Below are 17206 nucleotides of genomic sequence, written 5' to 3'. Positions count from 1 at the left end.
TCTTTTTGGGGTGAGAAATGTATTCTAAAATGGATTGTGATGGCAGTTACCCAACTCTGTGAATATACTAAAACCACTGAATTGTGCCCATAAATAAGTGACCTGTATGGTCTGTGAATTATATCTCAATAAAACTTTTATACCACCCTCCCCCAGACCCTCTGAAACAAAATGCCTTGCACATAGCATGCTTACTAATATCAAGCACGATCTTAAACTTCCCTATAGATTAACCTCATTTAATTTTCAAATATACCAGTGAGAGAAAAACTAGTATCAACCTATTTTCCAGATGAAGAAACAGAGGCAAGACAGTTCAAATGACTTGCTCAGAGGTTACCCAGCTGCTGCCAAGCCAGATGCACCTACCTCCTGCAGGTGGGAGAAGCAAGGCTGTGTGGTGTTAGTAAGAGCTCACGTGTGCCCCGAGTTGGTCTCAGCTTGCCAAGGGTGCCAGGCATACATACAGCCAGCAGCCTCACACTCCGTTCTCACTGGGCCTGGGGGATGGGTGCTTAGTTCCAGAGGGCCCTGGAAACATGTGAGGGTTGTTTCTGTTGTCACGATGGCCAGATGGCCACTTCTGGCATTTGGAGGATGGAAGCCAAAAGTCCAGCCATGCCTGGGACAGTCTTACAATGAGGAATTATCACAGCCCAAATGCTAACAGCATTGTTGCTGAGAAGCCCAAAATGCTCAGCAGAGAGCCTACACTTAGAAAGAATGACGGATCTAGTAGTTAAACAAGGATTCTGGAGCTACCTGTGTGGGCTCAAACCTGGCCCAAAGCGAACGTGGCTTGGCCACTGACTAGCTACGTAACTTTGGGAAAATCTTTTAACCTCTCTGGGTTTGGCGATCTCATCTGAAAACTGCAGATAAATAACCCTTTCCTCATAATCTTGTGAGCATTCAGCAAGGCAATACCACACACATGCTAATTGCTTAGAACAATGCCAGGGAGATACCCAGTACTATTAAGCTTTAGCTTTGAGGGTTATTATTTTAGTAGCAAATGCTTGGTATGTAAACCTGTCTCCCCCTCCAGTCTTGGGGGCCCTTTGTGGGAAGCAGGTCTGAAGCGAGTATGGTCCCTTGCCTTGCTCAGCATGAGGGGTGTTTGTTGACTGACTGATGGACAGAGAACAGGGCATCAGCATCCTGAGTGTCAAAGTTTCCAGGGAAGACAAGCAAGTGCTCCAAGACAACAAGGCCAGGCAAGAACATGTTTATTGGGACTCTACATACACACATTCACAGCATCACATGACAACGGCACAGTTATTAGGGACACACACGGTGGCCCCAGCTGTGGGTGGGGTAGTGGGTTGCAGTCTCCTTCTTTGTGGCCCAGACCCAGCTGGGTCCCTTCCTCTTGGGTAGCCGAGGGAGGGGGCTACTGGGGTGGGCCACAGGCCTGGAAAGGGGAAGCGAGCAGATGAGTCCAGGAGGGGCCAGGCTAGAGGGGCCCCTCATTCGAGGGACTGCAACATCAGCAGCTGTTTCAGCACCTTCGTCTGGCTGGTCTCTCGGATCTCACCAGCTAGGAACATCTCATCCACGACCGTGTAAACCTGTGTGAAGGGAGGCCAGGAGATCTTGCTGTGAGAGAAGGATGCCCAGGGCGCTGGCCCAGACGCTGATGCCCCAAGAGCCAGGACATAGACCTCAGCGGAGACACTGGGTGGCCACAGGGCCACAGGCCACCCTCCTTCCCCATCCATTGGTCCCTTCATCCTCATCTTCACTAGGAGCCTACCTTGTAGAAGTTGAACACCAGGTCCAATTCACAGACGTTGTGGAAATATTCATTTAAGACCTAGGAGAGAAAGACAGAGATAGTAAGGGATGGGCATGGAAGGACACGCACAGAGCCAAGAACTAGCCAGGTCATCAGAAAGAGACCAAGAGGGCGGGGTGGCGCCTGTGGCTCAAAGGAGTAGGGAGCCGGCCCCATATGCCAGAGGTGGCTGGTTCAAACCCAGCCCTGGCCAAAAACTGCAAAAAAAAAAAAAAGAGACCAAGAGGGAAGAGGAAGAAAGAGAACTTTCCAAACCCTGTCCCCTACCCACTTCTTGAATTTGAGTTTTTCTCTCAAGGGAGCACACAGTTGTTAATCTACTATTGAGCATGCGTGATCTTGTTTTTCCATTTCTGTGATACTTAGGAGTGTTGTCCAGATGCATCCAGGTTGTTAGAAAAGGAAGAATGCATGGGTATGTGGCATACTTCTGGGGCGAAGGAAACAACTACAATTGGACTTTACCTTACAAATGCAAACCAAACTAATGTAAGCCAATTGTGTGTGCCCTTCTATTAACCTGAAATTAAAAAAATAAAGAGAGGCTTGGTGCCCAAAGCACAGTGGTTACAGCAGCAGCCACATGCACCGAGGCTGGAGGGTTCGAACCCAGCCTGGGCCAACTGAACAACAATGATAACTGCAACAAAAAAAATAGCCAAGCATTGTGGCAGCTACTTGGGAGGCTGAGGCAAGAGAATTGCTTAAGCCCAAGACGTTGGAGGTTGCTGTGAGCTGTGACACTACGGCACTCTACTGAGGGCGACATAGTGAGACTCTGTCTCAAAAAATAAATAAATAAATAGAGACACAGAGAGAAAAAGAGGAGCCAAGATCATCATAAAGAGATGACAAAAAAGAGAGAAACAGAAAAATAGGGGTAGGAAAACACGAACAGCTCCAGGAAGGGGAAGTGGGAGAGACAGACGTAGATGCAGAGACATGGATGGGCAGAGACAGGACGAGAAAGGCAGTGACAAAAAAGGAATCAGTGAGGCAGATAGAGAAAGAGTCCCAGCCGCCACAGAAGGGAGGGCCCAGAAGGAGATCAGGGAGGACTCCCAATACCCGAGGGCCACACTGGGCTTGCCTCCTGCCCACCCACCCCCTGCGCACCTCCACGAAGTTGTGGATGGCCTCCAGATAGGCCAGGTTGTTGTCGTTGACGTCAACGCAGATGCAGAAGTAGAGGCCAGCGTAGCGTCGGTAAATGATCTTAAAGTTCCGGAACTGTGGAGCAGAGAGGCTGTCAGTAACAGAGCAGGCCCAGCCCCACTCTGCTGGGGCTTACAGTCTAGTGGAGGTCGACTCACCCCAAGCAGGGGGGCAGGGATCTCCAGAGTGGGCAGAGGTGGGTTGTGGGAGCCCAGAAATGGTGCCTAACCACCTCTGAGCCCGGGAGTTGAGGGAGGCTTCGTGGAGGAGGGGGCCTGTGAGCTGAGACCTATAGGAGGGGCAGGAGCTTCCAGACAGAGGGAATTGCCTGTGCAAAACCCAGGGCTGAGGAGTGTGGCAGGTTCAATAGCATCCGTCCTACCTTGCCCTCCCTCCTGTGACTTCTCATCTTCTCTGGAGATGGTCAAATTCCTAGCCTGGGATTAATTCATTCAATCATTCTACAAACATTTCCTGAGCACCTACTGTCTGCCAGGGCTGTGCTGGGCAGCCTAGGGGAGCACCACTGCAACCAAAATGACCCCAGGTCCTGTCCTTACTGAACCAAAATATAAATGTTAGAAGGTAATGCACACACACAACCCAAGAATGTTTACACCTGGACCAAGGTCACAGACTCTTAATTTTATTAGTGTGTCTAAAATAGATTAAGAGACCGTTATCAATATGCATACTCGGTTGCAAAGTACCACATCTAGCCAAAACCTGGGAAAAAAAAGAAAAAAAGGCCGGATGTGGCTCACACCTAGAATCCTAGCACTCTGGGAAGCTGAGGCATGTAGATTGTTTCAGCTTAGGAGTTCAAGACTAGCTTGAAGGCTCAGCGCCAATAGCACAGTGGTTATGGCCCTAGCCACAAACACCAAGGCTGGCGGGTTCAAATCAGATCTGGGCCAGCTAAACAACACAATAGCCGAGACTAGCCTGAGAAAAAGTGAGACCTCCATCTCTGAAAAAATAGCCAGGCATTGTAGCAGGCACCTGTAACTCTCAGTTACTCAGAAGGCTGAAGCAAAAGGATCGCTTGAACCCAAAAGTTTGAGGTTGCTGTGAGCTATAACAAACGCCACATACTCAACTCCAGGGCAACTGAGACAGTCTCCAAAAAAAAAAAAACCCACCCACCCCCACCAGGTCTGGGTGTGTGTGTGGCACCCCCTGGTGGCAACCACAAATGTCAACATTAGCCCTTGGATTTTTTTTTTTTTTTTTTTGGCCAGGGCTGGGTTTGAACCTGTCACCTCTGGTATATGGGGTCGGCGCCCTACTTCTTTGAGCCACAGGCGCTGCCCAGCCCTTGGATTTTTTTTTTTTTTTTTGTGGTTTTTGGCCGGGGCTGGGTTTGAACCCACCACCTCCAGCATATGGGACCAGCGCCCTACCCCTTTGAGCCACAGGCGCTGCCCCAGCCCTTGGATTTTTAATTACTGACAATACTCATCTTTTTCGGCTCATCCTTTTAATCTTTCTTTTTAGCAATAAGGTCTCATTATGATGCCCAGGTTGGAGTGCAGCAGTGTCATCATTTCTCACTGTAACCTCAAACTCCTGGGCTTAAGCGATCCTCCCACCTCCACCTGCTTATCTTTGTAGCTTCCTTTTCCTCTATTTTTGATTTCTAGGCTTCTACAACTAGAAGAGCAGTCTCCTGCAGGCAGGGGCAGGTGCAGGTGCCTCCTCTGGGCTCCGCCAGCCACTGCCCCACTTCTGCCTACTAGAGGTCGTCACTATCTGGGGATGGGTCTGTCTCTTCATTGGACTATGAGCCTGGGAGGGAGGCCAGGGCTGTCACACTGAGTCCCTAGCACCACTCTGCATAGGGATGGCATTAAATAGGTGCTGGAAGACAGACTAACACTCCCCAAAGACGTCCACATTCTAATCCTTGGACCCTTTGAATATGTCATATTACATGGCAAAAAAGGATTTTGTAGATGTGAAGTTGAGGAGGATGGGACCAATGGGATCACAGAAGCTCCTGCCTTCCCGGAGCTCACAGACAGGGAGGGAAAGAGGCAGGCAGAACAGTAGGTCAGAGAGAGATTGGGAGATGCCATATTGCTGGCTTTGAGGATGGAGGAAGGGGCCCTGAGCTGAGGAAACCAGGCAGCCTCTGAAACTGGAAAACATAAGGCCACAGATTCTCCTCTGGAGCCTTCAGTCTTATTGACTCAGTTTTTGACCTCTGACTTCAAGAACTAAATGATAACAAGTTTGTGTTGTTTGTATTTTGTTTATTTCATTTGGTTTGGTTTTACTTTTCTCAGAGATGGAGTCTTGCTATGTTGCCCAGAGTGGAGTGGTTTTTCACAGGTATGATCATAACTTATTGCAGCCTCAAATCCCTGGCCTCAAGCAATCCTCCTGCCTCAGCCTCCCAAGTATCCATGACTACAGGTATGTATGACCTTGCCTGGCCTAATCTGTGTTGTTTTATGCCACTAAAGTTTTGGTAATTTGTGACCACAGCCACAGAAAATTAATACAGGTGCTAAGGAATATGTATTAGAGTAATAAATAAGAGGAAAAAGGGAGGATGGATAGCCTGGGTCTGGCTGGCCACTCATCCTTTTGTTTTTACTTTACAAGTCCCCTCTTCCAAGAAGCCTGCCCTGATCTCAACCTCATACAAGAGATGTTTACTATTTCTTCCCCGCAATACTCCTGAGTTTGCTGGGGGTGGAACCAATTCTCTCTTGTTCCCCACCTAAACCCCATCTCTAGGAAGCCCTTCCTGACCCCCAGGCTAGGCCAGGTGCCTTGTCCCCACCAGGTTCCTCCATCCCAGCACTGCCCACTCTTGTTGTTTTTGTCTAGGGACAGGCCTGTGTCCTTTACTGGACTGTGAGCTCCGGGAAGACAGCGCAAGGCAATTTCAGGCACCGCTGTAAACCCAGCACTGGGCTGGTCATAGAGGAGGTGCACAAACAATGTTTGTTTAATAAATGCACAAATGAATAAATGAATGAATGGATCGGGAGGAACCCAAGACCTGGCTGACATTCCTGTCTAATCAGGCCTAACCCTCTTGTGGGCCCTCAAACGTGTACCATTTCCAGCACAGGACACAGGACCTGGTACTGCAGTGGCAGCAAGAGGCCCATAGAATGGCCACACCCAACAGCCCAGTTCCTTCAACAGTCCCTGATCCCACTGCTCTTTTTTTGTGAGACATAGTCTCACTTTATTGCCCTCGGTCACAGCTCACAGCAACCTCCGACTCAGCCTCCAGAGTAGCTGGGACTACAGGCACGCCCAGCTATTTTTTGTTGCTGTTTGACCAGGGCCAGATTCGAATCTGCCAGTACATGGGGCCAGCGCCCTACCCACTGAGCCACAGGTGCCGCCCTGCTCTTTTTTTTTTTCACTGGTTTTGGCTGGGGCTGGGTTTGAACCTGCCACCTCTGGCACATGGGGCGGGCACCCTAATCCTTTGAGCCACAGGCACCGCCCCTGCTCTTTTTTGAGGCACAGTCTCACTTTGTCACCCTGGGTAGAATGCCGTGGTGTCATAGCTTACAGCAACCTCAAACTCTTAGGCTCAAGAGATCCTCTTGCCTCAGCCTCCCAAGTAGCTGGGACTATAGGCACCTGCCACAATGCCTGCCTAGTTTTTCTATTTTTAGTAGAGATGAGGTCTTTGTTCTTGCTCAGGCTGGTTTCTGAACTCCTGAACTCAAACAATCCTCCTGCCTTGGCCTCCCAGAGTGCTGGGATTACAGGCCTTTGCCACAGAGTCCAGCCACTACTTTTGATAAGTCCACCTAGTGACCAGCCCTGTCCTCCTGCTGGAAACACTTCTCTTAGCTGCTAGGACACCAAAATATCTACTTCCTCGGTCTCCCTGCCTTGAGACATGGACCCTCTTCTCTTCTTTGTTCTGTTCTGTCTGTCCTCACTCCCTGGTGAGCCCCTTAGCTTTGACTGGCTTCTATGTGCAGAAACATTCATGTTTCCATATCCTGCTCAGCCCTCTCCCTGAACTTTAGCTTGTGACCCCCTTCTGGATATCTCCACAAGGATGGGAATGACCCCTTAGACCTGACCTTCCCAGCAGCTCCTTCCTGATCTCATCAACCTGCTCTTCCTGAAGTCTGCTCATCGCAGAAAATCACAGCTCCACCCTGCTGGAGGCTCTATCTCCAAAATGCTCCTCACCATCCCTACAGCTTCCATGCTGCTAGTCACCAGCATTCCTCTCCTGGAACACTGTGGTCACGTCTGAGTGGTCACCCTGCTTCTGCTCTTGCTCCCTACAGAATCCCTGCAGCCTATGTAGGTCCTGGCCCTCCTCTGCTCAAGACCCTTCTGTGGCTCCCCTCTTTCTCAGAGTAAGAGCCGAAGTTGTCCCTGTGGCCTGCAAGGCCCTGCACCATGGGCCAGTGTTATCTTTTCCTACTCAGCTCCTCCAACCTTCCTCCCTGGCTAATTCCACCTTAGACACACTGGCCTTCTAGCAGTTCCTGGAATGCCCTAGATGTGTTCCTGCCTCAGAGCCTTTTTCCCTGGCTGTTCTCCAGACTTAGAGAATGTTCCTCTCTTATACAACCTTTCTGTCACCCACCCACCCCCACCCTCTGCAACTTCTACAGGTCTGGCTCAAATGTCATCTTTTCAGTGATATCTTCTGACCAAACCACTTAAACCTGCACTCCACTCCCCAGCATGCATGCCCCAGCACCCCTAAACTGCCTATAGCTATTTATTTTTCTCCCTGGCATTTATCACCACTCTATCCACTGAATCTTCCATTGTCTGTCTGCCACCAACCAGAACATCACTACCAGCTCTCTGAGGGCAGGGACTGCGTCTGTTATCATCACTGGTGTATCACCAATGCCTGGAACAGTGCCTGGCACACACACTAACCAGAGGTCCTCAAACTTTTTAAACAGGGGGCCAGTTCACTGTCCCTCAGAACGTTGGAGGGCTGGACTATAGTTTCCACATACACCTGAGCTGGCAGGTTCAAATCCAGCCCAGGCCTGCCAAACAACAATGATAGCTACAACCAAAAAATAGTCAGGCATTGTGGCGGATGCCTGTAATCCCAGCTACTTGGGAGACAGAGGCAGGAGAGTTGCTTAAGCCCAGGAGTTGGCGGCTGCTGTGAACTGTAATGCCACAGCACTCTACCCAGGGTGACAACTTAAGGCTCTGTCTCAAAAAAAAAAAAAACAAAAAAACTATGAACAAATTCCTATGCATACTGCACATATCTTATTTTGAAGTAAAAAAACAAAATGGGAACAAATATAATCACACCACTGCATGTGGCCCGTGGGCCATAGTTTGAGGACCCCTGCAGTAAGCCCTCAATAAATATCTGTTGAATTCTACAGGACAATCTTTTTTTTGGGGGGGGCCGGAGCTGGGTTTGAACCCACCACTTCTGGCATATGGGGCTGGCGCCCTACTCCATTGAGCCACAGGCGCCACCTACAGGACAATCTTAAATAGGTTAATTTCATGAGAATAAAAGGTGGAGACTTCTAGATTAGAAGAGACCAAAGTAGGCAAGGTGGCTCATACCTGTAATCCTAGCACTCTGGCAGGCTAAGGCGGGTGGATTGCCTGAGCTCACAGGTTCGAGACCAGCCTGAGTGAGAGCCTGTCTCTAAAAATAGGGCGTTGCGGCTGGTGCCTATAGTCCCAGCTACTTGAGAGGCTGTGGCAAGAGAAACGCTTGAGCCCAAGAGTTTGAGGTTGCTGTGGGCTATGATGCCATGGTACCTTACCAAGCGCAACAAAGCAATGGTCTGTCTCAAAAAAAAATAGACCAAAAGCAAAGTGACCCTTCACTGGCTTTGAACAAATCAGCTTTGAAGATGCTGGGGAAACAGGGAGATTTAAGTATCAATTGGGTATTATAGTAATATGAAAGAAGTATTACTAATTTTCTCAGGTCCGAGAATGGTATTGTGGTGATATAGAGACATGTCTTTACTTTCTGAGATGCACTCTAAAATATTTAGGGATGAAATGTCATGACATCTGTAATTTAATGTAAAACACTACCACAAGGCATGTTCACAATACTATTCTCTGTACTTTTGTGTGTTTGAATATTTCTGTAACAAGTTCTTAAAAGTACCAAAGAACCAGGTGCAGCGGCTCATGCCTGTAATTCCAGCACTTTGGGAGGATGAGGTAGGAGGATCAGTAAGGCCAGGATTTAGAGACCAGCCTGGGCAATACAGTGAGACTCTGTATCCACAAAAAATGTTTTGTAAAGTTAGCTGGGCCTGGTGGCACATGCCTTTAGTCCTAGCTACTTGGGAGGATTTCCTGAGCCCAAGAATTCAAGGCTACAGTGAGCTATGATAGTACCATTTTATTCCAACCTGGGCCTCAAATTTTATTTGAGGCCCTGCCTCAAAATCCAAAAACAAAAACTAAATAAAATTTATTTATTTATTTATTAAGACAGAGTCTCACTCTGTCACCATGCGTTGAGTGTCATGGCATCATAGCTCACAGCAACCACAAATTCTTGGGATAAAGAGATCCTCTCACTTCAGCCTCCCACATAGCTGGAACTACAGGCACCTGCTATAATGCCCAGCTAGTTTTTCTATTTTTAGTAGAGACAGGGTCTCTCTCTGCCTCAGACTGGTCTTGAACTCCTGAGCTAAAGCAATCCACCTGCCTCAGCCTCCCAGAGTGCTGGAATTACAGGTGTGAGCCATTGCACCTGCCCAAAAATAAATAAAATTTAAAATATAACTTAAGGCCAGGCATAATGGCTCATGCCTAGAATCCCAGCACTTTGAGAGGCCCACGTGGGAGGATCCCCTGACCTCAGGAGTTGAAGACCAGCCTGAGCATGAGACCCTGACTCTAAAAATAGTTGGACATTGTGGTGGGCACCTATAGTCCCAGCTACTTGGGAGGCTGAGGGAAGAGAATTGCTTGAACCCAAAAGTTTGAGATTGCTGTGAGCTATGATGATGTCACGGCACTCTACCTAGGGCAACAGAACGAGACTCTGCCTTTTTTTTTTTTTTTTTTGAGACAGAGCCTCAAGCTGTCACCCTGAGTATAGTGCTATGGTGTCATCATAGCTCACAGCAACCTCCAGCTGCTGGGCTTAAGCAATTCTCTTGCCTCAGCCTCCCAAGTAGCTGGGACTATCGGCGCCCACCACAACACCTGGCTATTTTTGGTTGTAGTTGTCATTGTTGTTTGGCAGGTCTGGGCTGGATTTGAACCTGCCAACTCTGGTGTATGTGGCTAGTGCCTCAGTTGCCTGAGCTACAGGCGCCAAGCTGAGACTCTGTCTTAAAATAAAACAAATCTGGGGGTGGTGCCTGTGGCTCAGGCGGTAAGGCGCCGGCCCCATATACCGAGGGTGGCGGGTTCAAACCCGGCCCCCGCCAAACTGCAACCAAAAAATAGCCAGGCGTTGTGGCGGGCGCCTGTAGTCCCAGCTACTCGGGAGGCTGAGGCAAGAGAATCACTTAAGCCCAGGAATTGGAGGTTGCTGTGAGCTGTGTGAGGCCACAGCACTCTACAGAGGGCCATAAAGTGAGACTCTTTCTCTACAAAAAAAAAAAAAATAAATAAAACAAATCTGGGTAGTGGCTATATGAATGTTTTTTTTTTTTTTTTTTGGAGACAGTCCCATTCACTTTGGAGACAGTCCCAACTCCCATTTCGTTGCCCTCAGTAGAGTGCTGTGGCATCATAGCTCACCAAAACCTCAAACTCTTAGGCTTAAGAGAGCCTCTTGCCTCAGCCTCCTAAGTAGCTGATACGACAGGAGCCCACCACAACACCCAGATATTTTTAGAGATGAGGTCTCACTCTGGCTCAGGCTGGTCTCAAACCAGTGAGCTCAAGCAATCCAGCCACCTTGGCCTCCCAAGTGCTAGGATTAAGCTGTGAGCCACAGCACCTGGCCTGCCTATATGAAACTTCAACCTACTTTTCTCTCATTGTACTAATCTGTGTGTTTGTAATTTTTCACAACAAAAAGTACCAGAAGAAAAAAAGAGAGAGAGAGAAAAGGAAGAAGGCTAAATGCATGTTGCACGAAAATGATTGAGTATAGGAAGGAGTATGGGGCGGCGCCTGTGGCTCAAGGAGTAGGGCGCTGGTCCCATATGCCGGAGGTGGCGGGTTCAAACCCAGCCCCGGCCAAAAACCACAAAAAAGAAAAAAAAAAAAAAAAAAGGAAGGAGTAAGGTCTGAGGGATTCTTATAATTAGAAGTGGGACAGGAGTGGGAAAAGAGAGGTCACAAGGAAGCAGGGGGTGTAGGAGGCATGTAGGGGGGTGTCACCTCCACGAAGTTGGTGTGTTTGGCATCTCTGACGGTGACCACAGCATGCACCTCCTCAATCAGCTTCTGTTTCTCATCGTCATCAAACTGCATGTACCACTTGGCCAGGCGTGTCTTGCCTGCCCGGTTCTGGATGAGGATGAAGCGGATCTGAGGGGCAGGAGGAAGAAGACGAGGAGGCAGTGAGAGAGGCAGGGGAGGCCTAGCCCAACAGCCTTACCCATCTCCCAGGCCAGACAGGGCCCCCCAGCTGCCTGCCTTCCAGATGCCTGGCCACACTCTGTCCCTGTGGAATGACTTCCTTTCTACTGAGTGAATGACTCTGGAGTCAGCTCCAGGTCACCCAGGCTCTACCACCTTTTGTCCACCACTCTAAACCTCAGTTTCCTCACCAGCAAAACAAGTTTCCCAAGAAGATTCATCTAGCCAGAGTGTTTTCAAGCTTAGATAAGTTTATAAACCTAGTTCAGTGGCTGGTATATAGCAGGCACTCAAACAGTGTTTGAGTTTCAGACTTTGGTCTGAGTAATAGTTCCACCACTTTTTTTTTCTCTTTGCTTACTAATTTTCTAAATAATTAAAATTATTGAAGTACCATAAAATCCACTCACTAAAAGTACAGACAGTGCAGTAATTTTTAGTATATTCATTTAGTATATTCACAGTTGTACAAAAACCACCACTAATTCTAGGGAAAAAAAAAAAAGCTAAAACCAAAAAAAGCACCACTATCTAATTCTCTCCCCCCACCCCTGAAAACTCCCCACCCATCAAGTCACTTTCCCTGCCCCCAGCCCCTGGGAACCACTAATCTACTTTCCTTCTATTGACTTGTCTATTCTGGACATTTCATCTAAGTGGAATTATATAATACATGGCCTTTTGTGTTTAGCTTCTTTCACTTAGTATAATGTTTTCAAGGTTCATCCACTTTGAAGGAAGCAAGTACCAGTGCTTCGTTTCTTTTTTTCTTAATCCCTGTTTTGTGTCATTTAATACTTGGCTTGGCAGTGGCTTAGGCCTGTAATCCTAACACTCTGGGAGGCTGAGGCAGGAGGACCACTTGAGCTCAGGAGTTCAAAAAACCCGAGCAAGAGTGAGACCGAATTTCTACCAAAAATAGAAAACAATCAGTCAGGCATGGTGGTAGATGCCTGTAGTCCCAACTACTCAGCAGGCTGTGGCAGGGATTGCTTAAAACCAAAAGTCTGAGGCTATAGTGAGCTATGATGATGCTACTGAATTCCAAACAAGGAAACAGAGTGAGACCCTATCTTAAAAAATAAAACCCAAAAACAAAAAACCCTCTTGGCTCAAAATGCTTGTTATTGCATTCATTCATCTAATATTTATTCAGTCACTTCATTTCTTTTTTATGAATGAATAATATTCCACTGCATGGATATATAACTTGAGTTTCAGCTCCACGTTTGTAGCTCAGCAGCTAGGGCACCAGCTGCATACACCAGAGCTGGCAGGTTCGAACCCAGCCCAGGGCTGCCAAACAAGGACAGCTACAACAAAAAAATAGCCGGGCATTGTGGAGGGCACCTGTAGTCCCAGCTAGTAGGAAGGCTGAGGCAAGAGAATTTCTTGAGCCCAAGAGTTTGAGGTTGGTGTGAGCTGTGATGCCAAGCACTCTATCTAGGGAGACATAGTGAAACTCTGTCTCAAAAAAAAAAAAAAAAATCTATATATATATTCGTTTCCCTAATCTGAGAAACCTGAAATCTGGAATGCTCCCAAATCTGAAACTTTATTTATTTATTTTTTTGAGACAGAGTCCCACTCTGTTGCCCAAGCTCAATCTTCTGGGTTCAAGTGATCCTCCTGCCTCAGCCTCCTGAGTAGCTGAGACTACACATTAACTGCCATAACACCCAGCTAATTTTTCTATCTTTAGTAGAAGATAGGGTCTGGCTCTAGCTTAGGCAGGCCTCAAACTCCTAAGCTCAGGGGATCTTCCTGCCTCAGCCTCCCAGAGAGCTAGGATTATAGGTATAAGCCCCTGCAACAGCCTATAATTCATCATTATTTGACTTTGAGAAAACCACGATTCAAGCTTTCCCAGCTGGGAAACTTTAGGCTCCACTCTGCCTGAGACAGGTATACCTATGCATATTTCATAGATGAGGAAACCAAGGTTCAGGGAAATGAAGTCTCACAGGCATAAAGGAGAGGTGGGAGTCCAAGGCTTTGCTCTGAACCCCTTTATCCCAGCTTGTGGGAGCCTCCACCCTTTCCTAAGCTTCACTCTCCACAATCTCTATTCTCCCTCCCCCAACAAGCCCAGCTGGACAGGAACAGGATATTACACTATCCTTCCAAGAACTCCTTCTGCTGAGCCAGGGAAAACCACTTCCTAGCAGGGCAGGGGTCCTGGGCATGAAATGAAGTGGAGGGACCAACACCAGGCAGCCATAGCTTAGAGGCAGAGCCAGAGATATATGAGGAATGTAGGAAGAACTAGGAAGCAAGCTTACAGAGTTAAGAGAAAGCCTTACCCCTTATCCCAAATTCCTTCAAACACCTCTTTGAGTTTCTCTTTCCAAGTAGAATCTCTCCATCTCAGGGAATCCATGCTGGGAAGTCCCTTCCGTCCTGCATCCTCACCCTGTATGCTGTCCCCTCTGGATGCCCCAGAGAGGGGGGAAATTCCTGTCTCCAATCTCCCTTCCCCTAGAGTGGTTCCCTTCTGACTTGTGCTTTTTTTTTTGAGACAGAGCCTCAAGCTGTCACCCTGGGTAGGGCGCTGTAGCATCACAGCTCACAGCAACCTCCAACTCCTGGGCTCAAGCGATTCTCCTGCCTTTGCCTCCCAAGTAGCTGGGACTACAGGCACCTGCCACAATGCCCGGCTATTTTTTGGTTGCAGCCGTCATTGTTGTTTAGCAGCCTGGGCTGGATTCGAGCCCGCCAGCTCAGGTGTATGTGGCTGGCGCCTTAGTCGCTTGAGCCACAGGCGCCGAGCACCTGTGCTTTCTTGATTTCAGTTCCAGCCCTCAGGCCTTAGTGGGCTTTTTATTTGGGGACAACTCCTAGACCCCCTTCCTTGTTCAAAAGTTCACATATGCTGTTTCTTGGGGAGACTCCTCCTCTATTCTGATGCCCCCTCCCATTCATCTTCTTTCCTGCCCAAAGAATCCTTTCTTAGTTCCAAAGTCCCAACCTGGGGTACAAGGGCACCCCAAATCTAATGCTCAGTCTTCGACTCAAAAACTTCTGCCTGAAATCTCACACTTCTAGACTTACTCCCTACCCCCCAAGACTTCTCTTGAAGAGATCTAACTCAATCGCTCGCCATTCATTTCCAGCATCCAGTGCCCACCTCCAAGCTCTCTCTCCTTTTGTAGAGCACTCGAAACCTCATTCCCTACAGTTACCTACTTCTGCTGTCCCGTGTCCAGTCCCTTCCCTTAAGATTACCTCTCTCTCATCACCAGTATCCCGATCCTGTTTCAACAACCCCTGACTGCCTGCGATGCCAGCTCCTTGCCTCTGTATACTCTCTGCCTCCAGGACGACCTCCCTCTCCTGTTCCAGTCTCCTGTTCTTCTCCAGTGCTCCTGTGAAAAAGTCCCATTCCCTCCTCCAATATCTTCTCCCAACCCCCTCCCTACCGTGCTCACGAGTTGCCTCGCGTTTCAGAAGCCCTCAACTATATAGCCAGTGTTTCCCACCTGCACTGCTCTTTTTCCTTGGCACCCCGTCCCCAATGATCCCTCTCCTCGAGACCCCTGGTGCACTCCCGCGAGCAGAATCACGGCCTTGTTACCCCACTTCCTGGCCGTTGATCAATCCCAATCCCGAAAGCCCGCGCCCGGCCCAGACTATCCGTGACGCGGGGGTGGGGCGCTTGTCAAGGCTCGATTGAGCCAATTATTTGCACGTGGACTCCCCCCTGCCTGTCCCTGGCGTAGGCACGCCCCCCGTTACCATGGCGACCCCCGTCCGGACCCCAGCGGCCCTGGTCCAGCAGCGACTGGGCAGCTCCGGCTCCGGCTGCAGTTGGGGGGGCCCCCAGGGCTAGAGCGGACTTCCGGCAGAGGGACCCACCCGCCCTCTCGCGCAAAGCCCGCAGGGAGTTGTAGTTTCACGAATGGGTCTGCTCATTTGGGCCGCAAGCTGAAGGGAAGGATCGGGCCCGCTTCCCAGCATACTGCGCGACCGTTTTTCCCCCTATCTATAGGATTAGACACCAGATGCATGCTGGGAGTGGCAAAAAGAACGTCTCTCTCAGGGAGAATTCCGGACACGCTTTCACGGCAAGCAAGGCAGGCGTTGCATTCTGGGAAATGTAGTTTTCTAACCTCCTACGCCCTGTTTGAATGTGCTGGGAATAGTAATTTTAAATGAGAAACTGCATTGAGTAACCACAAATAAAACTGTCCTTCTATTCCTTTTCTTTCTTTTTTTTTTTTGAGACAGAGTCTGACTATGTCGCCCTCGGTAGAGTGCCGTGGCGTCACAGCTCACAGCAACCTCAAACCTTTGGGCTTAAAAATTCTCTTGACTCACCCGCCACAATGCCCGCCTATTTTTGTAGTTGTCACTGTTGTTTGGCAGGCCCGGGCTTGTGTTTGAACCCGCCAGCTTCAGTGTACATGGCTGGCACCTTAGTCGCTGAGTTACAGGCGCTGAGCCTGTCCTTATATTCTTTATCCAGTGCTTTGTTTAAAATATAATGAGTGTTTCCCTGTGGGAGACAACAGTTTAAGAACCTGAATTTACTGGCTGGGCTCAGTGGCGCACGCCTGTAATCCCAGCACTCTCGGCCGAGGCGGGTGGATTGCGTGAGCTCACTAGTTCTAGAACAGCCTGAGAAAGAGCAAGACCCCATTCTCTAAAAAATAGCCCAGAGTTGTGGCGGGCAGGTGCCTGTAGCCCCAGCTACTCAGGAGGCTGAGGCAAGAGGATCGCTTGAGCCCAAGAGTTTGAGGTTGTTGTGAGCTATGACGCCATAGCGCTCTACTCAGGGTGACAAAGTGAGACTCTGTCTCAAGAAAAACAGAAAGGGGTGGCACCTGTGGCTCAAAGGATTAGGGCGCCAGCCCCATATGCCAGAGGGGGTGGGTTCAAACCCAGCCCTGGCCAAAAACTGGAAAAAAAAAAAAAAAGTGAAGAAAAACAGAAAGGGGCGGCGGCTGTGGCTCAGTGGGTAGGGCGCTGGCCCCATGTACCGAGGATGGCGGATTCAAACCTAGCCCCTGCCAAACTTTAACAAAAAAATAACCAGGCGTTGTGGTGGGTACCTATAGTCCCAGCTACTTGGGAGGCTGAGGCAAGAGAATCACCTAAGCCCAGGAGTTGGAGTTTGCTGTGAGCTGTGTGACGCCATGGCACTCTACCAAGGGTGGTAAAGAGACTCTGTCTCTACAAAAAAAAAAAAAGAAAGAAAGAAAAGAAAAGAAAAACAAAACAAATAAACCAACAAGCCCCCCAAACCCCTTCCCCCCGAATTTAAGAGTCAGAACTGTGTGCAGGCCGGGCATGGTGTAATCCCAGCACTCTGGGAGGCCGAGGTGGGTGGATTGTCTGAGCTCAGGAGTTTTGAGACCAGCCTGAGCAAAGCGAGACCCCTCCTCTACTAAAAATAGAAAAAAACTAGCCTGGTGGTGTGGTGGGTGCCTACAGTCCCAGCTACTAGACAAGGTATTTGCTTGAGGTGGGGCACGGTGGCTCACACCTGTAATCCTAGCACTCCAGGAAGCTGAGGCAAGTGGATAGCTTGAGCTCGTGATTCGAGACCCGTCTGAGCAAAAGTGAGACCCTGTCTCTACTAAAACTAGAAAAACTGAGGCAAGCGGATCGCTTGAGCCCAAGAGTTGGAGGTTGCTGTGAGTTATGATGGTACAGTACTCTACCCAGGGCGACAGCTTGAGACTCTGTCATAAATAAAAAAGGGGGGTCGTTTTTAAAAGCATGCTGGAATTTTGTGGAGATATC

At 48.9% G+C, this 17206-nt stretch overlaps 1 protein-coding gene across 2 annotated transcripts; it reads right to left on the bottom strand.

Annotated features, from left to right (window-relative positions):
* Nucleotides 1–1212: 1212 nt before the first annotated feature.
* On the bottom strand, nt 1213–15359 carry AP2S1 (adaptor related protein complex 2 subunit sigma 1). 2 transcript variants are annotated; one of them, XM_053604185.1, is made up of 5 exons: nt 15197–15359; nt 11261–11410; nt 2918–3031; nt 1760–1819; nt 1213–1574 (listed from the first exon to the last, which is right to left on the bottom strand). In XM_053604185.1, the coding sequence occupies exons 1-5, from the start codon at nt 15197–15199 to the stop codon at nt 1473–1475; spliced, it is 429 nt and encodes a 142-aa protein (XP_053460160.1). In that variant the 5' UTR covers nt 15200–15359; the 3' UTR covers nt 1213–1472. The 2 variants fall into 2 exon arrangements, with proteins under 2 accessions (XP_053460160.1, XP_053460161.1); XM_053604186.1 differs by lacking the exon at nt 15197–15359 and adding an exon at nt 13765–13894.
* Between the last annotated feature and the right edge of the window lie 1847 nt (nt 15360–17206).

The sequence above is a fragment of the Nycticebus coucang genome, chromosome 10 (assembly GCF_027406575.1).
Source record: "Nycticebus coucang isolate mNycCou1 chromosome 10, mNycCou1.pri, whole genome shotgun sequence".
NCBI lineage: Eukaryota > Metazoa > Chordata > Mammalia > Primates > Lorisidae > Nycticebus > Nycticebus coucang.
This window is presented reverse-complemented; position numbering and strand designations above follow the sequence as displayed.

Coding starts and splice junctions, on each gene's coding strand:
- AP2S1 (XM_053604185.1), bottom strand. Junction 1,820..2,917: donor CCATCCACAACTTCGTGGAG/GTGCGCAGGGGG, acceptor TTTCTCTCCTAG/GTCTTAAATGAATATTTCCA. Junction 1,575..1,759: donor TGGTGTTCAACTTCTACAAG/GTAGGCTCCTAG, acceptor CCCTTCACACAG/GTTTACACGGTCGTGGATGA.